Consider the following 14510-nt stretch of genomic DNA (forward strand, 5'->3'; position numbering starts at 1 on the left):
TCTTTAAGGAGATTTTGCTCAGGTGGGGTATGCCAGAGATCGATCTCATGGCAACGAGGTTCAACGCCAAGGTGCAAAGGTTGTGCTCTCTTTACAGGCAGGACAATCCTGTGGCGATAGATGCACTGCCAATCCCTTGGAGGTTCAGGCTGGCCTACATCTTCCATCCAATTTCCTTGATTCTGAGGGTATTGATTAAAATCAGGCAAGACCAAGTCTCTGTCATAGCCATCATTCCATACTAGGCCAAAAGAGCTTGGTTCACCCAGCTCATTCAGATGAGTCGGGGTCAATTTTGGACGCTTCCCCCAGTGCAAGCACTAGTGTCGGGGTTACACTCATAGCTGCTCGAATCTCCAAATGTTAAACCTGACAGCCTGGAGGTTTACCAGTCCCTTCCAAATGTAGAAGGGCTTTCAGGGGCTGTCTTGAGGACCTTATCGCACTACAGATCTGAAGCCACGTCAAGATCCTATAAAAGAATATGGAATATATTCTCATCCTGGTGCAGGCTACGCCAACTGTCTGCCAAGAATCCTGCCACTTCTGCAGTTCTTCAATTTCTACAAGACGGACTTGACAAAGGTTTATCTTCTTCCACCTTAAAGGGGTACTGTGCCCCTAGACATCTTATCCCCTATCCAAAGGATAGGGGATAAGATGTCAGATCGCGGGGGTCCCGCCACTGGGGACCCCCGGAATCTACCATGCAGCACCCACCTTCAGCGGTTTCCTGAACTGCTGAAGGTCCTCAGACTGAGTCCATCTCGACCACGAGGACGGAGCATAGTGATGTCACGGCTCCGCCCCATAGGCTTGCATTGAGAGGGTGGAGCATGACGTCACATGGGGGCGGAGACATGACGTCACTATTCTCCGTCCCCGTGATCGCCAGTAATCAGACCCGGAGCGAACACGCTCCCAGGACTGATTCTAACGGGGTGCGGCATGGAAGATCACAGGGGTCCCCAGCCGTGGGACCCCCGCGATCAGGCATCTTATCCCCTATCCTTTGGATAGGGGATAAGACGTCTAAGCGCCAGAGTACCCCTTTAAGAGTGCAAGTGTCTGCCATGTCAGTTTTTCTCCAAAGGCCTCTCTTAATATTCCCTGGTTAAAAGATTCCTTAACCTCCCTGGCGGTATGATTCTGTCTGGAAATTTGTACCAAAAGCGGTACAATTTTTTTAAACTGAATTTCACATCTCCCTCCGCCCATTTCACATCTCCCCTGTCACATTCCCCCTCCCTTGTACATTCCCCCTCTCCCTTGTCACATCCCCCATCACATTCTCCCCCCCTCCTTGTCACATTCTCCCCCCTCCTTGTCACATTCCCCTCCCCCTGTCACATCCCCCCCTCATGTCACATCCCCCCTGTCACATTCCCCCCCCTTGTCACATTCTCCCACTTCATGTTACATTCCCCTCCCCCTGTCACATCCCCCCCCTTCATGTCACATTTCCCCCTTCATGGCACATCCCCCCTTGTCACCTTGTCTTGTCCTGCAGCAAATACACTAAGTTTGCCGGGCAGATTTCAAACCTAGTGTATTTGCAGCAGAACAAGTCCTTTCCCCTTCAGCCAATCACAGGCTTTACACCACTGCGGCCTGTGATTGGCTGAAAAGTGAAAGGTCCTAGAAGATGAATAGTGAATAGAAGACACCCCGGACCGCACGGAGGGGAACGGCATCTGCAGGGACCGGGATTAGGTAAGCAAAAGTTTTTATTTTATTTTACTACTTCTTCCTTTTACACTTAGCTCAGTGTTTTTCTATCAGGGGGCCTCCAGCTGTTGTGAAACTACTACTCCCAGCATTCCCGGACAGCCTTTGGCTGTTCGGGCATGCTGAGAGTTGTAGCTTTGCAACAGCTGGAGGCCCCCTGTAGAGAAACACTGACTTTTAGTATTTTTCTTTACCTGCTCTGGCCGGCCCCCGCAACGGGAGCTGATCAGAGCAGATAATCGCATGTTTTCCCGGGGGCCGCATCGCTATATCGCATTGCTTTTGCGATATATCGTGCAGCCCGGCCGGGAACTCTGCAATTCTACCCCGAGCGTGACTCGGGGTTACCGATCCTGGCAGGGAAAATTAACCCCGAGTCACGCTCGGGATTACCGCTCAGGAGGTTAAAGGAGCTTCTAGAATCAAGCCTACAATCATTCAACCTATCCCTGCATGGGATCTATCAGTCGTGCTCAGGTTATCATCTCCCCCCTTCGAGCCTTTGGAGGAGATGGATCTTAAATATCTAACCTTGAATATTACCTTCTTGTTGGCCATTACCTCTGCAATACGAGTTGGAGAACTCCAAGCCTTCTCGGTATTTGAGCCCTACATTCAGTTCCTCCAGGACCAGGTTCTTTTGAAGTTTTTGCCCTCCTTCATACCTAAAGTGTCAACTTTTACTAATATCAACCAGGTTGTTTCTCTTCCTGTGTTAACTCCACTCCCCTCCTTGGAAGAAAACAGAGGTCTTCACAGCCTTGACCTGTCGAGATGTTTTTGGATTTACCTGGACCGATCCAAGGAGTTCCGTAAGGATGAAAACCTTCTAATCCTTTTTTCTAGTGTCCATAAGGGCCACAAGGCTTCCAAACCAACTGTCACTGGATTAAGGAAGCTATTCGGGAGTATCATGTTTCTCAAGGTCTGGAGCCCCCTGAATTTGTTAAAGCTCACTCTACTAGAGCTGTAGCTACTTATTTTGCAGAGAGAAGCTCGATTCCTTTGGAACTAATTTGTAAGTCAGCTTCTTGGAGTTCTCACTCCCTCTTTATCTCACACTATAGACTGGATTCCAGAATAGCTAGCTATTCCTCATTTGGGCTGTCGGTTTTTATCCTTCACCAGGCATGAGTGCCCTTCCATGGGGTTATCTGCTTGCTAAATCCCCATTTGTGCCACTGGTTAGGACGTAAGGGAATTGTTAATTTCTAACAATAATTTGTTTTCCCTTAGTCCTAACAGTGGCACAACAATCCCTCACTACATTTTTTTGTATGTTTTTCTTTAATTGCTATAACACAAGCAATTAAAAAAATACCCCATATGTGCCACTGTTAGGACTAATGAAAAACAAATTATCGTTAGAAATTAATGAGTATCCCTCTGGAAGTCCTGTGGCAGTCTGTAGACTGCACCAACCTACAAGCTGACAGAAAAGATCATGTCATTCTCAGAGCTTACATGTCAAGGAGGTGTTACCAAGTCACAGCATGGTTGCTTCCTCCCTCCCCCACCCCCCTGCCTTTACTGACATACACAGCTCAGTGCTGGAAGCCAAGCCCTATATGCCAGTCAAAGCAGGGAGGGCTGGGGAAGAGAGGAGGCATTTGTGTTGCAGCTTGGCAATGCCTCCTTGACATCTGAGCATGACGGAGCTGACAGATTCCTTTTTATTTATACTGTTAAAATATTCACTCTTGGACAGAAACATCAGAATAATTGGATGCTTTTCCAGTTTAGTCACTTTACAAGAGAAAAAGCCTGTCCCTAAATTATATCCTATTTAGGCTAGGGTAGACATACAACACTTGTCCCTAGAGGCATGATTCTGTCCCTGATACTCCCTATTCCACTATGCCCATGCGTACAAGGACCCAAAACATAATAGTTGCTATACAGTGATGGCTGAAATGGGTACTCTCCTTTAAAGCCTCTATAGTATATCCATAAATTATGATAAAAATATGAGTTTGTTTGCGTATTTCTGGCTACTGAACTCTATACAATTCAGTTAAGAGGCAGTCAAGCTTGCGTACACCCCTCTATTGAAGTCTATGAGCCAGAAGAAGCTGTAGTGATACCATGGCATATCCTAACATTCATTTTCTAATGCAGTGTTTTCCAATCAGTATTCCTCCAGCTGTTGCAAAACTACAACTCCTAGCATGCCTCACCAGCTTGCAAGACCGAGTCTGTGTGGAAAATCTTGATTGCTGTGAAAATATGCTTCTGCTAAATGCAGGATCGAAGGGTTGGAAAGTTAGGATGAGGTCACTCAATATAGTAGCTGCATGTAGATAAATCCATGCCTAAATTTTGTGGTTTTGGAATCTAGTCTCAAGATTTGGCCAGTAAGGATACAGTCACACGCTGCCGATACACTGCAGCATTTTGTGTAGATTTAGAGAGAACATGCTAAAAAAATTTTAAGATTAAAAAAAGGTCAGTGTCTCTCAAATCTGCAGTTTTGGATTTGCTGAAGAATACCACCACATCTAATATTCTGTGGATTTAAAATCTAAATTTTTTTTGTAAAATTAGGTAGTAACTGGTCCCTTTAAAAGAGAAACTAAGGGACACCCAGCTCTTCAGTTAGAACAAGATATCAGCTTTAATCATAAAGTTAGTTCACAACTGGCAGTGGTACCACCTTACCTTCTCACTGAAAGTGGTGTACGAATGATGAGTGGTATTAAGCCAGCTAATCTTGGACAGGGATTGGCTACTACACGTGGCTTCACCCTCAGGAAGCTAAGGGAGAATTTAGGCATAAGGGCAGGGTCACACAGGTCACACCCAGAGCATATTTCACGCTGCGGATGCACCGATGGTAGTCACAGGGAAACTGCAGAGCGAACTCCCAGCAGCAGCGGGATAGCTCTGTGACAGATCATAGCGGTGGATTTTCTGCTGCAGAATTCCGCTTCTACGAGCAGACACAGGGCTACCCGGCCGCAGCCAGCAGCTCACTGCAGTCTGACTGGCATCGGCAATTCGCTGCGTGAACACGTACAGCCCTCCATGTGCTTGCCAGCAGTAGCCTGACTGCCATTAGGTATTGAGATGAGATCCTCAGACCCCTTGTGAGACCATATGCTGGTGCAGTTGGCCATGTGTTCCTCCTAATGCAAGACCTCATGTGGGTGGAGTGTGTCAGTGTAGTGTTCCTGCAAGAGGAAGACATTGATGCTATGACTAGCCTACCCCTTCCCCAGACCTGAATCCGATTGAGCACATCTGGGTCATCATGTCTCGCTCCATCCACCAATGCTATGTTGCACCACTGACTGTCCAGGAGTTGGCGGATACCAATGGAATTGTGGTGGTATGTCAGGTGGAATAGTCAAAGACCAGCTCATGTAGTAAACAGGAAATTTTGTATGGGGCACTTAGTAAAATAAGTGCCAGATTGCAGGGGGTGGGGGTGGGGGTGTCCGGGTGTTCTGACAGACCGTTGGCACTCCTGTAATCCCTGCACTGTGCCCCTACTCTCTGCATGAGAAGGGTAGTGCTGACCACAACACCCCCCCCCCCCCCCATGCAGCTCTATTGCACAGCTGGAGATTGCCGAATGCATCACTCCAGCTCTCCATAGAGCTGCATGGAGGGGGGGGGGGGGCGGAGTGTGTTGCAGTTTTGTGCTCTGGTTGACACCCCATTCTGGAGGAGAGCTGGGGGCTGTTCGGGAGAGTGGGGTTACAAGTCTCAATGGTCAGACACTTCTCACCTACAAGCCTATACAAAAAAAAAAAAAGTTCATTTTTTTCTTGCCAGATAGACTTGAAAGTTTGTTAGTGCCCTAGTGAAGGAGCTGGTAGAAACCCAATATATCTATAAAAATATATATTTTACACATACACCCTTCATTGGATGAAACCTTGTGTATGCTGCACACCAATTCACAAAAATGCTCTGACAAGCAAGCATAACATTTAAAGGGGTACTCCGGTGGAAAACCATTTTTAATATCAACTGGTAACAAAGTTAAACAGATTTGTAAATAAGATTTGTTTTCCACTGGAGTACCTCTTTAATGTAGTTTATAAGTATGCTAAAGTTTCATTAGTGTATCCACAAGCTCAAGATACATAGAAATTAATGTTCACAATATAAATTTCCTTTACATTTTTTATTCATGGTCAGTTTGTATTTGGCCATCTCATAATATCCACTCATAGGAATTTTACAACTGCCAGCCAGATAATAGGTTTATACAGTTTCAGTGATGCAGAAATCTGTTATTTCACATTAAGGCTTTATGATCACACTAACAGTACAGAATTTAGGTGAATTCAGATCCATCTTTGAGTATTCTTGGCAACAATTTGAAATTAAGACTTTATATATACACACACTCTCACATTACCCGAACACTTTTACATTACTACCCAGCACTAGAATCCAGTACAATTACTCAAGCACTTTAAAAGCTGGAAGAAATATTCTAGACATTTCACACAGCTTGTGTATTTTCCTTATCTTCAGCATAACGTGGATAGGCTTCACCAAGGAGCGGCTGAAGAACCTCACTCTTTCTGCTTCTGTGTTGAACGGCACATGTGGCACCTGCAAAAATTATAGCCACTAGAACCAAAGCTGCTACAACCGCTATGGTGATGATCTCTGTACTACCTAATGCACGACCTAAAGAGTTAGAGAAACAGTGTTAAAATAAATACACACATACAAATGTCATATATTCAACTTTAAAGCCTTGTTTTATAGCTTTTGCTACAGAGCAAAAAGTAAAAAAAAAAAACAACCTTTGTTTGACAAGCTATTCATAAAGGTCCATTGATTGGTTTATTTCAGGGTCTTTCCTCTAATCTCCACCTACAGCTTGTAGGTGATGAGGGAACCCAATACCAAGTGTTTCTCATGCAGTAGGGAGCGCAGGGAAATTGAAGCAGTACAGTCTCCAGAGGGCTGGCCATGCATGTTGAAGGAGTTATCCAGGATTAGAGAGAAGCTGATTTATTCTAGAAACAGCTCCACTCTTGTCCTCTTAGTTTGTGTGTGCTATTGCAGCTCTGTTTCACATCAGTGAATGGAAACTAGTTGTAATGCCGAACACAACCCCAAAAAGTTTCGATCACTGATCTGTGTTGTGGTCCCATTATAAGTCTATTGGGGGGGGGGGGGGGGGGTCACCATGTGAAGCAGGATGTACATCACGGCAATCTGGCGGGTTGACAAGACATGCCAAACATTTAGACATGTCAGGGACACTTAAAGGCTAAACTCCAAATTATGTTTACATAAACCGTGGCCTCAGCTTAGCTCTTTCATGTTGTAGTGTAAAAACCTGCATATATATTACAGTATTCAAGACAAGTTGACATAAGAAAAGGCAGAGTTACATTTTTACCAGCTTTGCTACTTACCAGGCCACTGGACATCATATGAGTATCCCAGGTTATCTGGAGCCAAGACAAACATTTCATTATTGGTCACTGGTGGCCAGAAGGGTACCATGTTGTACTGTCTGTTATGACCAATTGGTGCATTTTCCAGAGGATACTGATTGGTATCTGAAGGTTAGAACAGAGGTATATATTGAGTTAACATTTAAATGCCAGTGTGATGTCCCAGTACAGGTACACACCCTGTCAGGTTGAGTCCCTCAGTGACCTGGGAGCTCCCCTGCAGGGTCTCCCTCTGTTGATTTATATGGTGTGTATGTCACTTTAATGCTTAGACAGGATCCCTATGTCTAGATAGTGTGAAGGACCCATGGGAGGTCTCAAGGACCTGTGAGTAAGTTGATAACTTGTTCTCCCAGAGAGAACCAGCTTAACCTATGACCCACAGTTTGAGCAATTGACTTTATTCCAGTCCCACTATATAAAGGGGTGGCCATTTGCAATTCTGGGAGATTCCATCTAAGTCTCTGCTGAAGCAGCAACCACCAGAGATCTCAGGACAAGTGTTCAGCATCTGGAAGGCCACAAAGCTAGAGTCTCTCCAGTAAGTCTCAAGTCTGTCTGCCGTCACTGAAACTAGTCAAGTCCTGCACATAGTCAAGTCTAGTTACAATTCAAGTTTATTACAAGTATTGGTCCAACGGGTCCTGGCCACCTCTCTGGGAAATCTGGCCTTAGCTGTGAAGATAATTACACCTGTCTTCTATTCAGTAAAGCCTCCGTTTAACCATAACTGGTTGTGGACTCTAGCACGTAGGATAACCGAATCCAGGCGTGTGGTATTCCGGAACCCAAAAACCACACTGGTGTCATGAACACAGGGGTTTAACATCAGATCCCACCACTCACACCGCAACAACTGTGGTCCCGCCATTCACCCTGTGGTTCGCCACACCAGCAATGGATTAAGTGGTTATCTTAAATGCTAGATACAATCTTAAGGGAAGCCCTCAGCTCTACATTAAGCTCTAAGCATGCCTCCTCCCCCTCTGCCACTCCATAAAACTATACTAATTGATGGCCAGGACTAGACTTAGCCATAAAAATGTTAAATCAATCATAGCATGGCGTGGTGGGCATGTTGAGACTTGGCACTACCTCCCTGACACTGAGCAGGATATAGAGCTGACATTCCATTTAATAGGCCAAATTGTGTGACTGAACTGAGCATGATTTCTCATCTCCCTAGAAAGGGTCCTGTGATACCAAGTATACATCCTATCTAGTTACATGTGGCAGGATTTGTTGTAAGGAATGGACTCAGTTACTGAAATCCCTGCATTCAAATAGGGTTTCTAAAAGATCCGAATTCAGAACTCTGCACATTTATGGGATCTCTGAACAAAGTTGATGGGTATGAGCATACTGTATTACTGACATGTGCAGCTGTGGAAACAATGGTTAAGCACAATAAAGTTAGCTAGTTGAGGTACATTACCAGATTTCTTTATAAAAAAGTACTTAACCCCTTTAACGATGCAGAACGTAAATTTACATCCTGGTGCGGTGGTACTTCATGCACCAGGATGTACATTTACATCCTGTACATGACAGCGTACATCGGAGCGATGCTCTGGTCATGCGTGGCAGTTCCCGCTGCTGATAGCCAGGGACCCACCAGTCATACTGCCGCTTTTCCAGAAAAATGTAAGAGTTATAGGTCATCAAGAGGAATTTAAACGCACTAATTTAGTTTAAAATTTAGCGATTTTTTTTTAAGCCGTACAATAGAAATGTAGTCATGGGTATCAATTTAAATTTATTGACCCACAGAATAAAGAACATGTCTATTTTACCATAAAGTGTACAGCATGAAAACGAAACCTTCCAGAATTTGCTTTATTGCGGGTTTCTTATTGATTTCCCCATGCAAATAGTATTTTTTGGGTAAAATGAGTGATGTCGTTACAAAGGAAACTGGTCACGCAAAAAAACAAGTTCTCCTACTAGTCTGTGGATGAAAATATTTAAGAAAAAAAATTATGATTTTTAGGAGAGGAGAAAAAACGAACCCAAAGTAATCTGAGTCCTTAAGGGGTTAGAGTGGCATTTGCTGAATTAACATTGTAATACATGTTGAAGTTTTGGTTAATCAGTTCAAGGTAGTTGATCTTACCTGTATTATGCCTCCTCAGCCATTCATCAAAAACTGCATCAGTAAAGGTATGAAGAAGCACGAAGATTGGATCATTTGGAGACAAGTGAGTTTGTCCCCCAGTACCATTGAGAAACAGATGAGCTAGATTGTGAAGACTTCTTACTGTGGGATTATATTGCCCAGAAGGTTCACTGTAACCTAGAAGAGGGGAACACAGCCATGCTCAATAACTATACTCTACATGCACCATTACTATTCGACAACTTGATGAATGTAGCTAGTTCTTTAGTTACCTTCAATGGTATTCCGAAAGCTTTCTGAAGAGGTTGAAAAGAATGGGGGAGTGTCAAACAAGTTTACTTCTAAGCAGAGAAGCACATCTTCTGGCTCAGGAAGCCTCTGTACCATTGGACGGGCAGTATTTCCAGCAGGATTTCTCCTGATTGAACCACCTGCTGTATCTGTAAGAAGGTAATCGGATGTCAGACTAGCAAAAACGAATACACAAGTCTCCATTGACAAATCCACTGCAAGAGGTGACACTTACTGTTACAGATAGTCCCTAGGCTTTCATAATCTTCCACAGATTCACATACAACACGCCAACGGGAGAACACAGAGTTAGGACTTAAGAGATTTTGATCAAAATTGCTTCTCGCACCCATAAGGTCATCTGTACAAATGTCACATTCATTTCCACCAATAGCAAAGTTCCAGTAAGGAAGTGCAAATGTGGGATCCTGCAAAAGGTTCTGAACATATGATAGAGTGGTTATACATTGTCAAATTGTATACTGTTTCTAATTTCTGTCTTGTTTGACTTATGCATTAATCTTACAAATGTAACCCAAGCAAAGCTTAATTTCTGTTTACGTGAGGACATTATTTCCATTCCTCAAATTTTACCAGTCATTACTAGGTGGTTTAATGAAGAAATGCACCATGTATACTAGACTAACTTCAACTCCACCCCTCAAGTCAGGAATCCCAGTTAAACATACCTGCATGTCCCTTTCCAGTTGAATCAAGTGGTATCTGTGCCAGGTAAGAAAAGCAGGGCCCTCATGAGAGAAGTCTATGTCGCCAACACTACCCTGGCCTGAGCCTAGGAAAGTTTTGCTAACACTGTAAAAGTGGGTCCAAACAAAGAAGTCAAAGATTGAAATGTTTTCAAAGTTAGTGGTATTCCTTTCTTGGTCTATAAGCTCATTGTAATGACGGGTTGCAATGACGAAGTCTGGGTGCACAGTGTTTTTGGCAAGATCAAGTGCGTTAATAAAACGTTGTCTCTCTTCAGCACGCAAGTCCAAGACATTTCTCCTTACTACAATGAAAAAATAATAAAAAAGTTAATACCTAGGCACCCAAATAAAAAATTGTCATTTCACTTTTTAATAGACTAGCTAGGGATCAGGATCTCTGTACATGTTGAAACCCTTGAACTACCACCCAGTTTGTCTATTTTTCCACACCTGGTCACAGACTGATGCAGAAAGATTGCATTTCATATGACAGTGCAAGAATATAAAAGTGCAGCATATGTCATACTACAAATTTTATTCAGTAAGTATCTTCTAGTGAAAAAGGAATTAGGGCTTCTGTATTCGAAGTTTGAATATTTTACAGATAAATACCTCCAGTACTGCATTTGTATTTATGTACAATGAATACTGCTGGGTTCTCTTTTAAACAGAAAATAGAACTACACTTTGAAAATTGCAATACAGACATTTCTATTTTAATCCCTTTCCATAGATCAGCGTTTCCCCAAGCAGGGTGCCTCCAGCTGTTGCAAGACTACAACTTCCAGCATGCCTGGACAGCCAAAAGCTGTCTGGGCATGCTGGGCGTTGTAGTTTTGCAACAGCTGGATGCACCCTGCTTGGGAAATTCTGCCATAGATAAAGATAAACATTAAGATAAGTTAAGAAACATTAAGACCACTATTTTTAGAGCTAGAGTGGTGCAGTTGCCCATAGAAACCAGTTTTTAAAAAGGTCTAAGTTAAAGCAATCTGATTTTGTTGCCATGGACAACTGTTCCACTTTTATCTCTACGCAAGTTTAAATCTCCCACCATGTATAGCCCCATAACATTGCCTTTTCTGCAGTGTATGCTTGTATGAAAGCAACTATAAAATGTATAGCATAAAATTAGAGAAACTGCATGTACAAGTATATAAGTTGTACACAAGAAACAGCACAATTTTTTTTAAACATCTGTTTACAAACCCATATTAATGGTAAGTGTTCTATTTAGGAAACACTTTAAATGAACCAACATCCTGTTTGTAGGGAAATTTAAAAAAATAAATAAATAAATAATTCATCCTATTCCTAATGCAGGTGGAAGAGTCAAGTTATTACTTACCTACTACAAGTGATTGGTCACAGTTATCCCCTGTCCATCCAGGTCTGCAGCTGCCACAGTTGTGACCGTAGAATCGACCATTACATATACATGTCCTATTAAAGAAGCGAATTGGCCATTGTTCTCGGTCATCTGTTCCATCAAGCTGATACTGGGGTCCATGAGGCCTGGAGTCCACAGTTATAGGTCCGCACAGCCCACGACCTACAGTAAAGCCACACTGATCACTTGCATCTGGAGACAGTTGAGGAAATAGACTAGGGCAGCACTCGCCACTAAGTAACGCCTCTTCAGTGGCACATTGGCGAGGAAATTGTGCAGATACCAGGTCATGAAGAAGTACGAATACCAATGCTGCCAAGCAGAACCGCCAAGATCTAGGGTACAACATGGTTCTATTCTGGACAATCACAGCTGAAGAAGATACAAGTAGAACAAAGTTGGTGTGGCCAGTCACAAGTTAAAGCCAATAATAAAAACAGTAAAAATGCAGCCTCATAATGTGTGAAAACAGAACCGCCCAGCTTTAAAGCAAGACTCCTCCTTCGGTACAGCCTACATAATAGGAAAATAAGCAAATTGCATGATGGGTGTAATATGTAATGTGCTCAGACATAGGTCAAAGACCCTGTAAACCGTAAGCAATGTTAATTAGGAGTCCAATGTGCAGTAACCACTTATGGACTATGGGAATAATAGTATACACTGATTAAGGGGAGACACTTCACACACAGTATTGATTAAAGGGAAACAGCATTAGATTAAAGCCTCGGTTCACTTACCTTATTGACGGTGATTCAATAATGTTCTTTTATCCGTAAACTATGGATTTACACTCAGAATTAGTACAGTTATGCAACACCCATACAAGTTCTCACACCTTCACACAAAGCATTTATACTTATGAGGCTTTCCAGTGACAGATTGAGGGTGTGGCACGAAGTTTTGAGCCCTACTTTGTTCCAGTTAAGCTCAGTGTTTTAACTTTCTCAGAAACAATACAGAAGAGACTGAATTCTGGTGCATTTTCCTTAGACAGCGACAGAGAATATTGAAACCTTTGCAGATTAATGGTCTATTCACACGTACAGTATTGTGCGCAGATTTGATGCGCAGGATTTTCTGCTGCAGATTTCAACGTAAACTGAATGACTGAACACAGCTTGAAATCCTGCGCAGAATACTATACGTGTGAATAGACCCTAAAAGTGGCACCGTTGCCCATAGACTGCTTACATTTATCTTAATAAGGCCCCTGAAAAGTAAAAGCAGCAGTCTGGTTGCTATGGGCAACTGCTCCACTCTGCACAGGTGGAGCAGTTCCCTTCCACATCATTTATGTTATTTTTATCACTCCTTAGGATTTGACTTAGAATTGTAGCTGCCCATAACTAGATAGTTTCATTTTTGAAACTGCCTCAAAAACAAAAACCTGGTTGCTATGGGCAACTCTTCCTCTGCACAGGTTTTGATGAACCTCCCCCCAAATCTTTGCACCAACTCCAGCACAGACCACACTTTAAACCCTAGATCAAAGTTATTTAGCAAGAATGGCGGAGATTTATCAAAAACTGGACAGGCAAAGTTGTCCAGTTGCCCATAGCAACCAATCAGATCCCTTCATATTTTTGACAAGGCCTCTGCAAACTGAAATGAGTGATCTGATTGGTTGCTATGGACAACTTTTCCTCTGCACAGGTTTTGATAAATCTCCCCCAATGTGCTTTGATAAATATAGGGGAGTGGGGAGAGTACACAGGCAAACAGGTATGGTAAGGTCCCCCTATAAGCCAAAAAAAAAAAAAAAAAAAAAAAAAAAAAAAAAAAAAAAAAAACACACACTTGGAGCAAGGCAGTCAAGGAGTAGCAAAATGCACCAGCTCTACTACAGCATATGCCAACTATGGGAAATCTGGCAGGTTGCCTTTGCCTCAATCTGAGGCCATCGAAGCTTGAGAAATAATAAAATAAGTCTCCTTCCTTATTCAGTGGCCAGAAATATATCAGGCAATCGCTTACTTAGCCATCACCATTTTATGCTCATATAAAAAGTAGTATCAAGTAGCTTAATACACACTATAATAAGCACAATACAATGGCCACAGATACAGAAGACATTCATCATCAAAAACAATAATACCTGCTATATTTTGAATCACTTTGTTTCCAGCAAGCAAGTTTCCTATATTGGACAGCCTTTAATTGGTTTTATGCTCCATTACTTAATAATCCCTTTGATGCAGTGAAGAGAGTTTCCCTGCCCACCCTAATCCTTTATATCAGTGGAGTTCACCCAGCACATGACCACTTTCATGCGGATTGCCTTGTGACCACAGGGTCCCATCATGGGTCAGAGACAAGCATTTTAACATAACCTGACCACACATTCCTAAAAGTCAAAGATGCATTGATTCACATCTTTGCACTTGAAGGAAACATTTCCACCCTTTCAAGACATCTGAAGAAAAGAGCAATTACATGTTATATTAGAGTTACATCACACAATTATTACAGGGAGAAGTTTGTTACAGGACATGAATCAGCCCGCACACACTGACACTAACCTACCCAGACTCCTGACTGAGCAACATGCTCTAAGGCTCCATACTCTGATATTTATTGCAATCAGGAGTTTGTTAACCCTGGAAACACCCCATTAGTCTAATGAATTAACTACCAACAAATGCTACTGTGGGAGAAATAGGCTAGGCTCACACCATGCTTGTGTATCCATTAGGCTACACTCAAACAGCAAAAATTCTGTGTGGACTTCCACTTGGAATGTCCGCAAAGAATTTCCGCTGCAGAATTCAACAGGATTGTACTGCGCTGTGCACACGGCGGAATTTTTGTGCCAGATGTTTCCGGCATGGACATTCCTTTTTTTT

At 42.9% G+C, this 14510-nt stretch overlaps 1 protein-coding gene across 2 annotated transcripts; it reads right to left on the reverse strand.

The window, feature by feature from the left end:
- Nucleotides 1–5826: 5826 nt before the first annotated feature.
- Nucleotides 5827–13901, reverse strand: TYRP1 (tyrosinase related protein 1). 2 transcript variants are annotated; one of them, XM_056552164.1, is made up of 8 exons: nt 13763–13901; nt 11623–12036; nt 10254–10576; nt 9800–10004; nt 9546–9713; nt 9271–9450; nt 7116–7262; nt 5827–6375 (listed from the first exon to the last, which is right to left on the reverse strand). In XM_056552164.1, exons 2-8 carry the CDS (start codon nt 12011–12013, stop codon nt 6185–6187), a joined length of 1605 nt encoding a protein of 534 aa, XP_056408139.1. In that variant the 5' UTR covers nt 12014–12036; nt 13763–13901; the 3' UTR covers nt 5827–6184. The 2 variants fall into 2 exon arrangements, with proteins under 2 accessions (XP_056408139.1, XP_056408140.1); XM_056552165.1 differs by lacking the exon at nt 13763–13901 and adding an exon at nt 12405–13143.
- Between the last annotated feature and the right edge of the window lie 609 nt (nt 13902–14510).

This window comes from Hyla sarda, chromosome 1, assembly GCF_029499605.1.
Source record: "Hyla sarda isolate aHylSar1 chromosome 1, aHylSar1.hap1, whole genome shotgun sequence".
NCBI classification, from domain to species: domain Eukaryota; kingdom Metazoa; phylum Chordata; class Amphibia; order Anura; family Hylidae; genus Hyla; species Hyla sarda.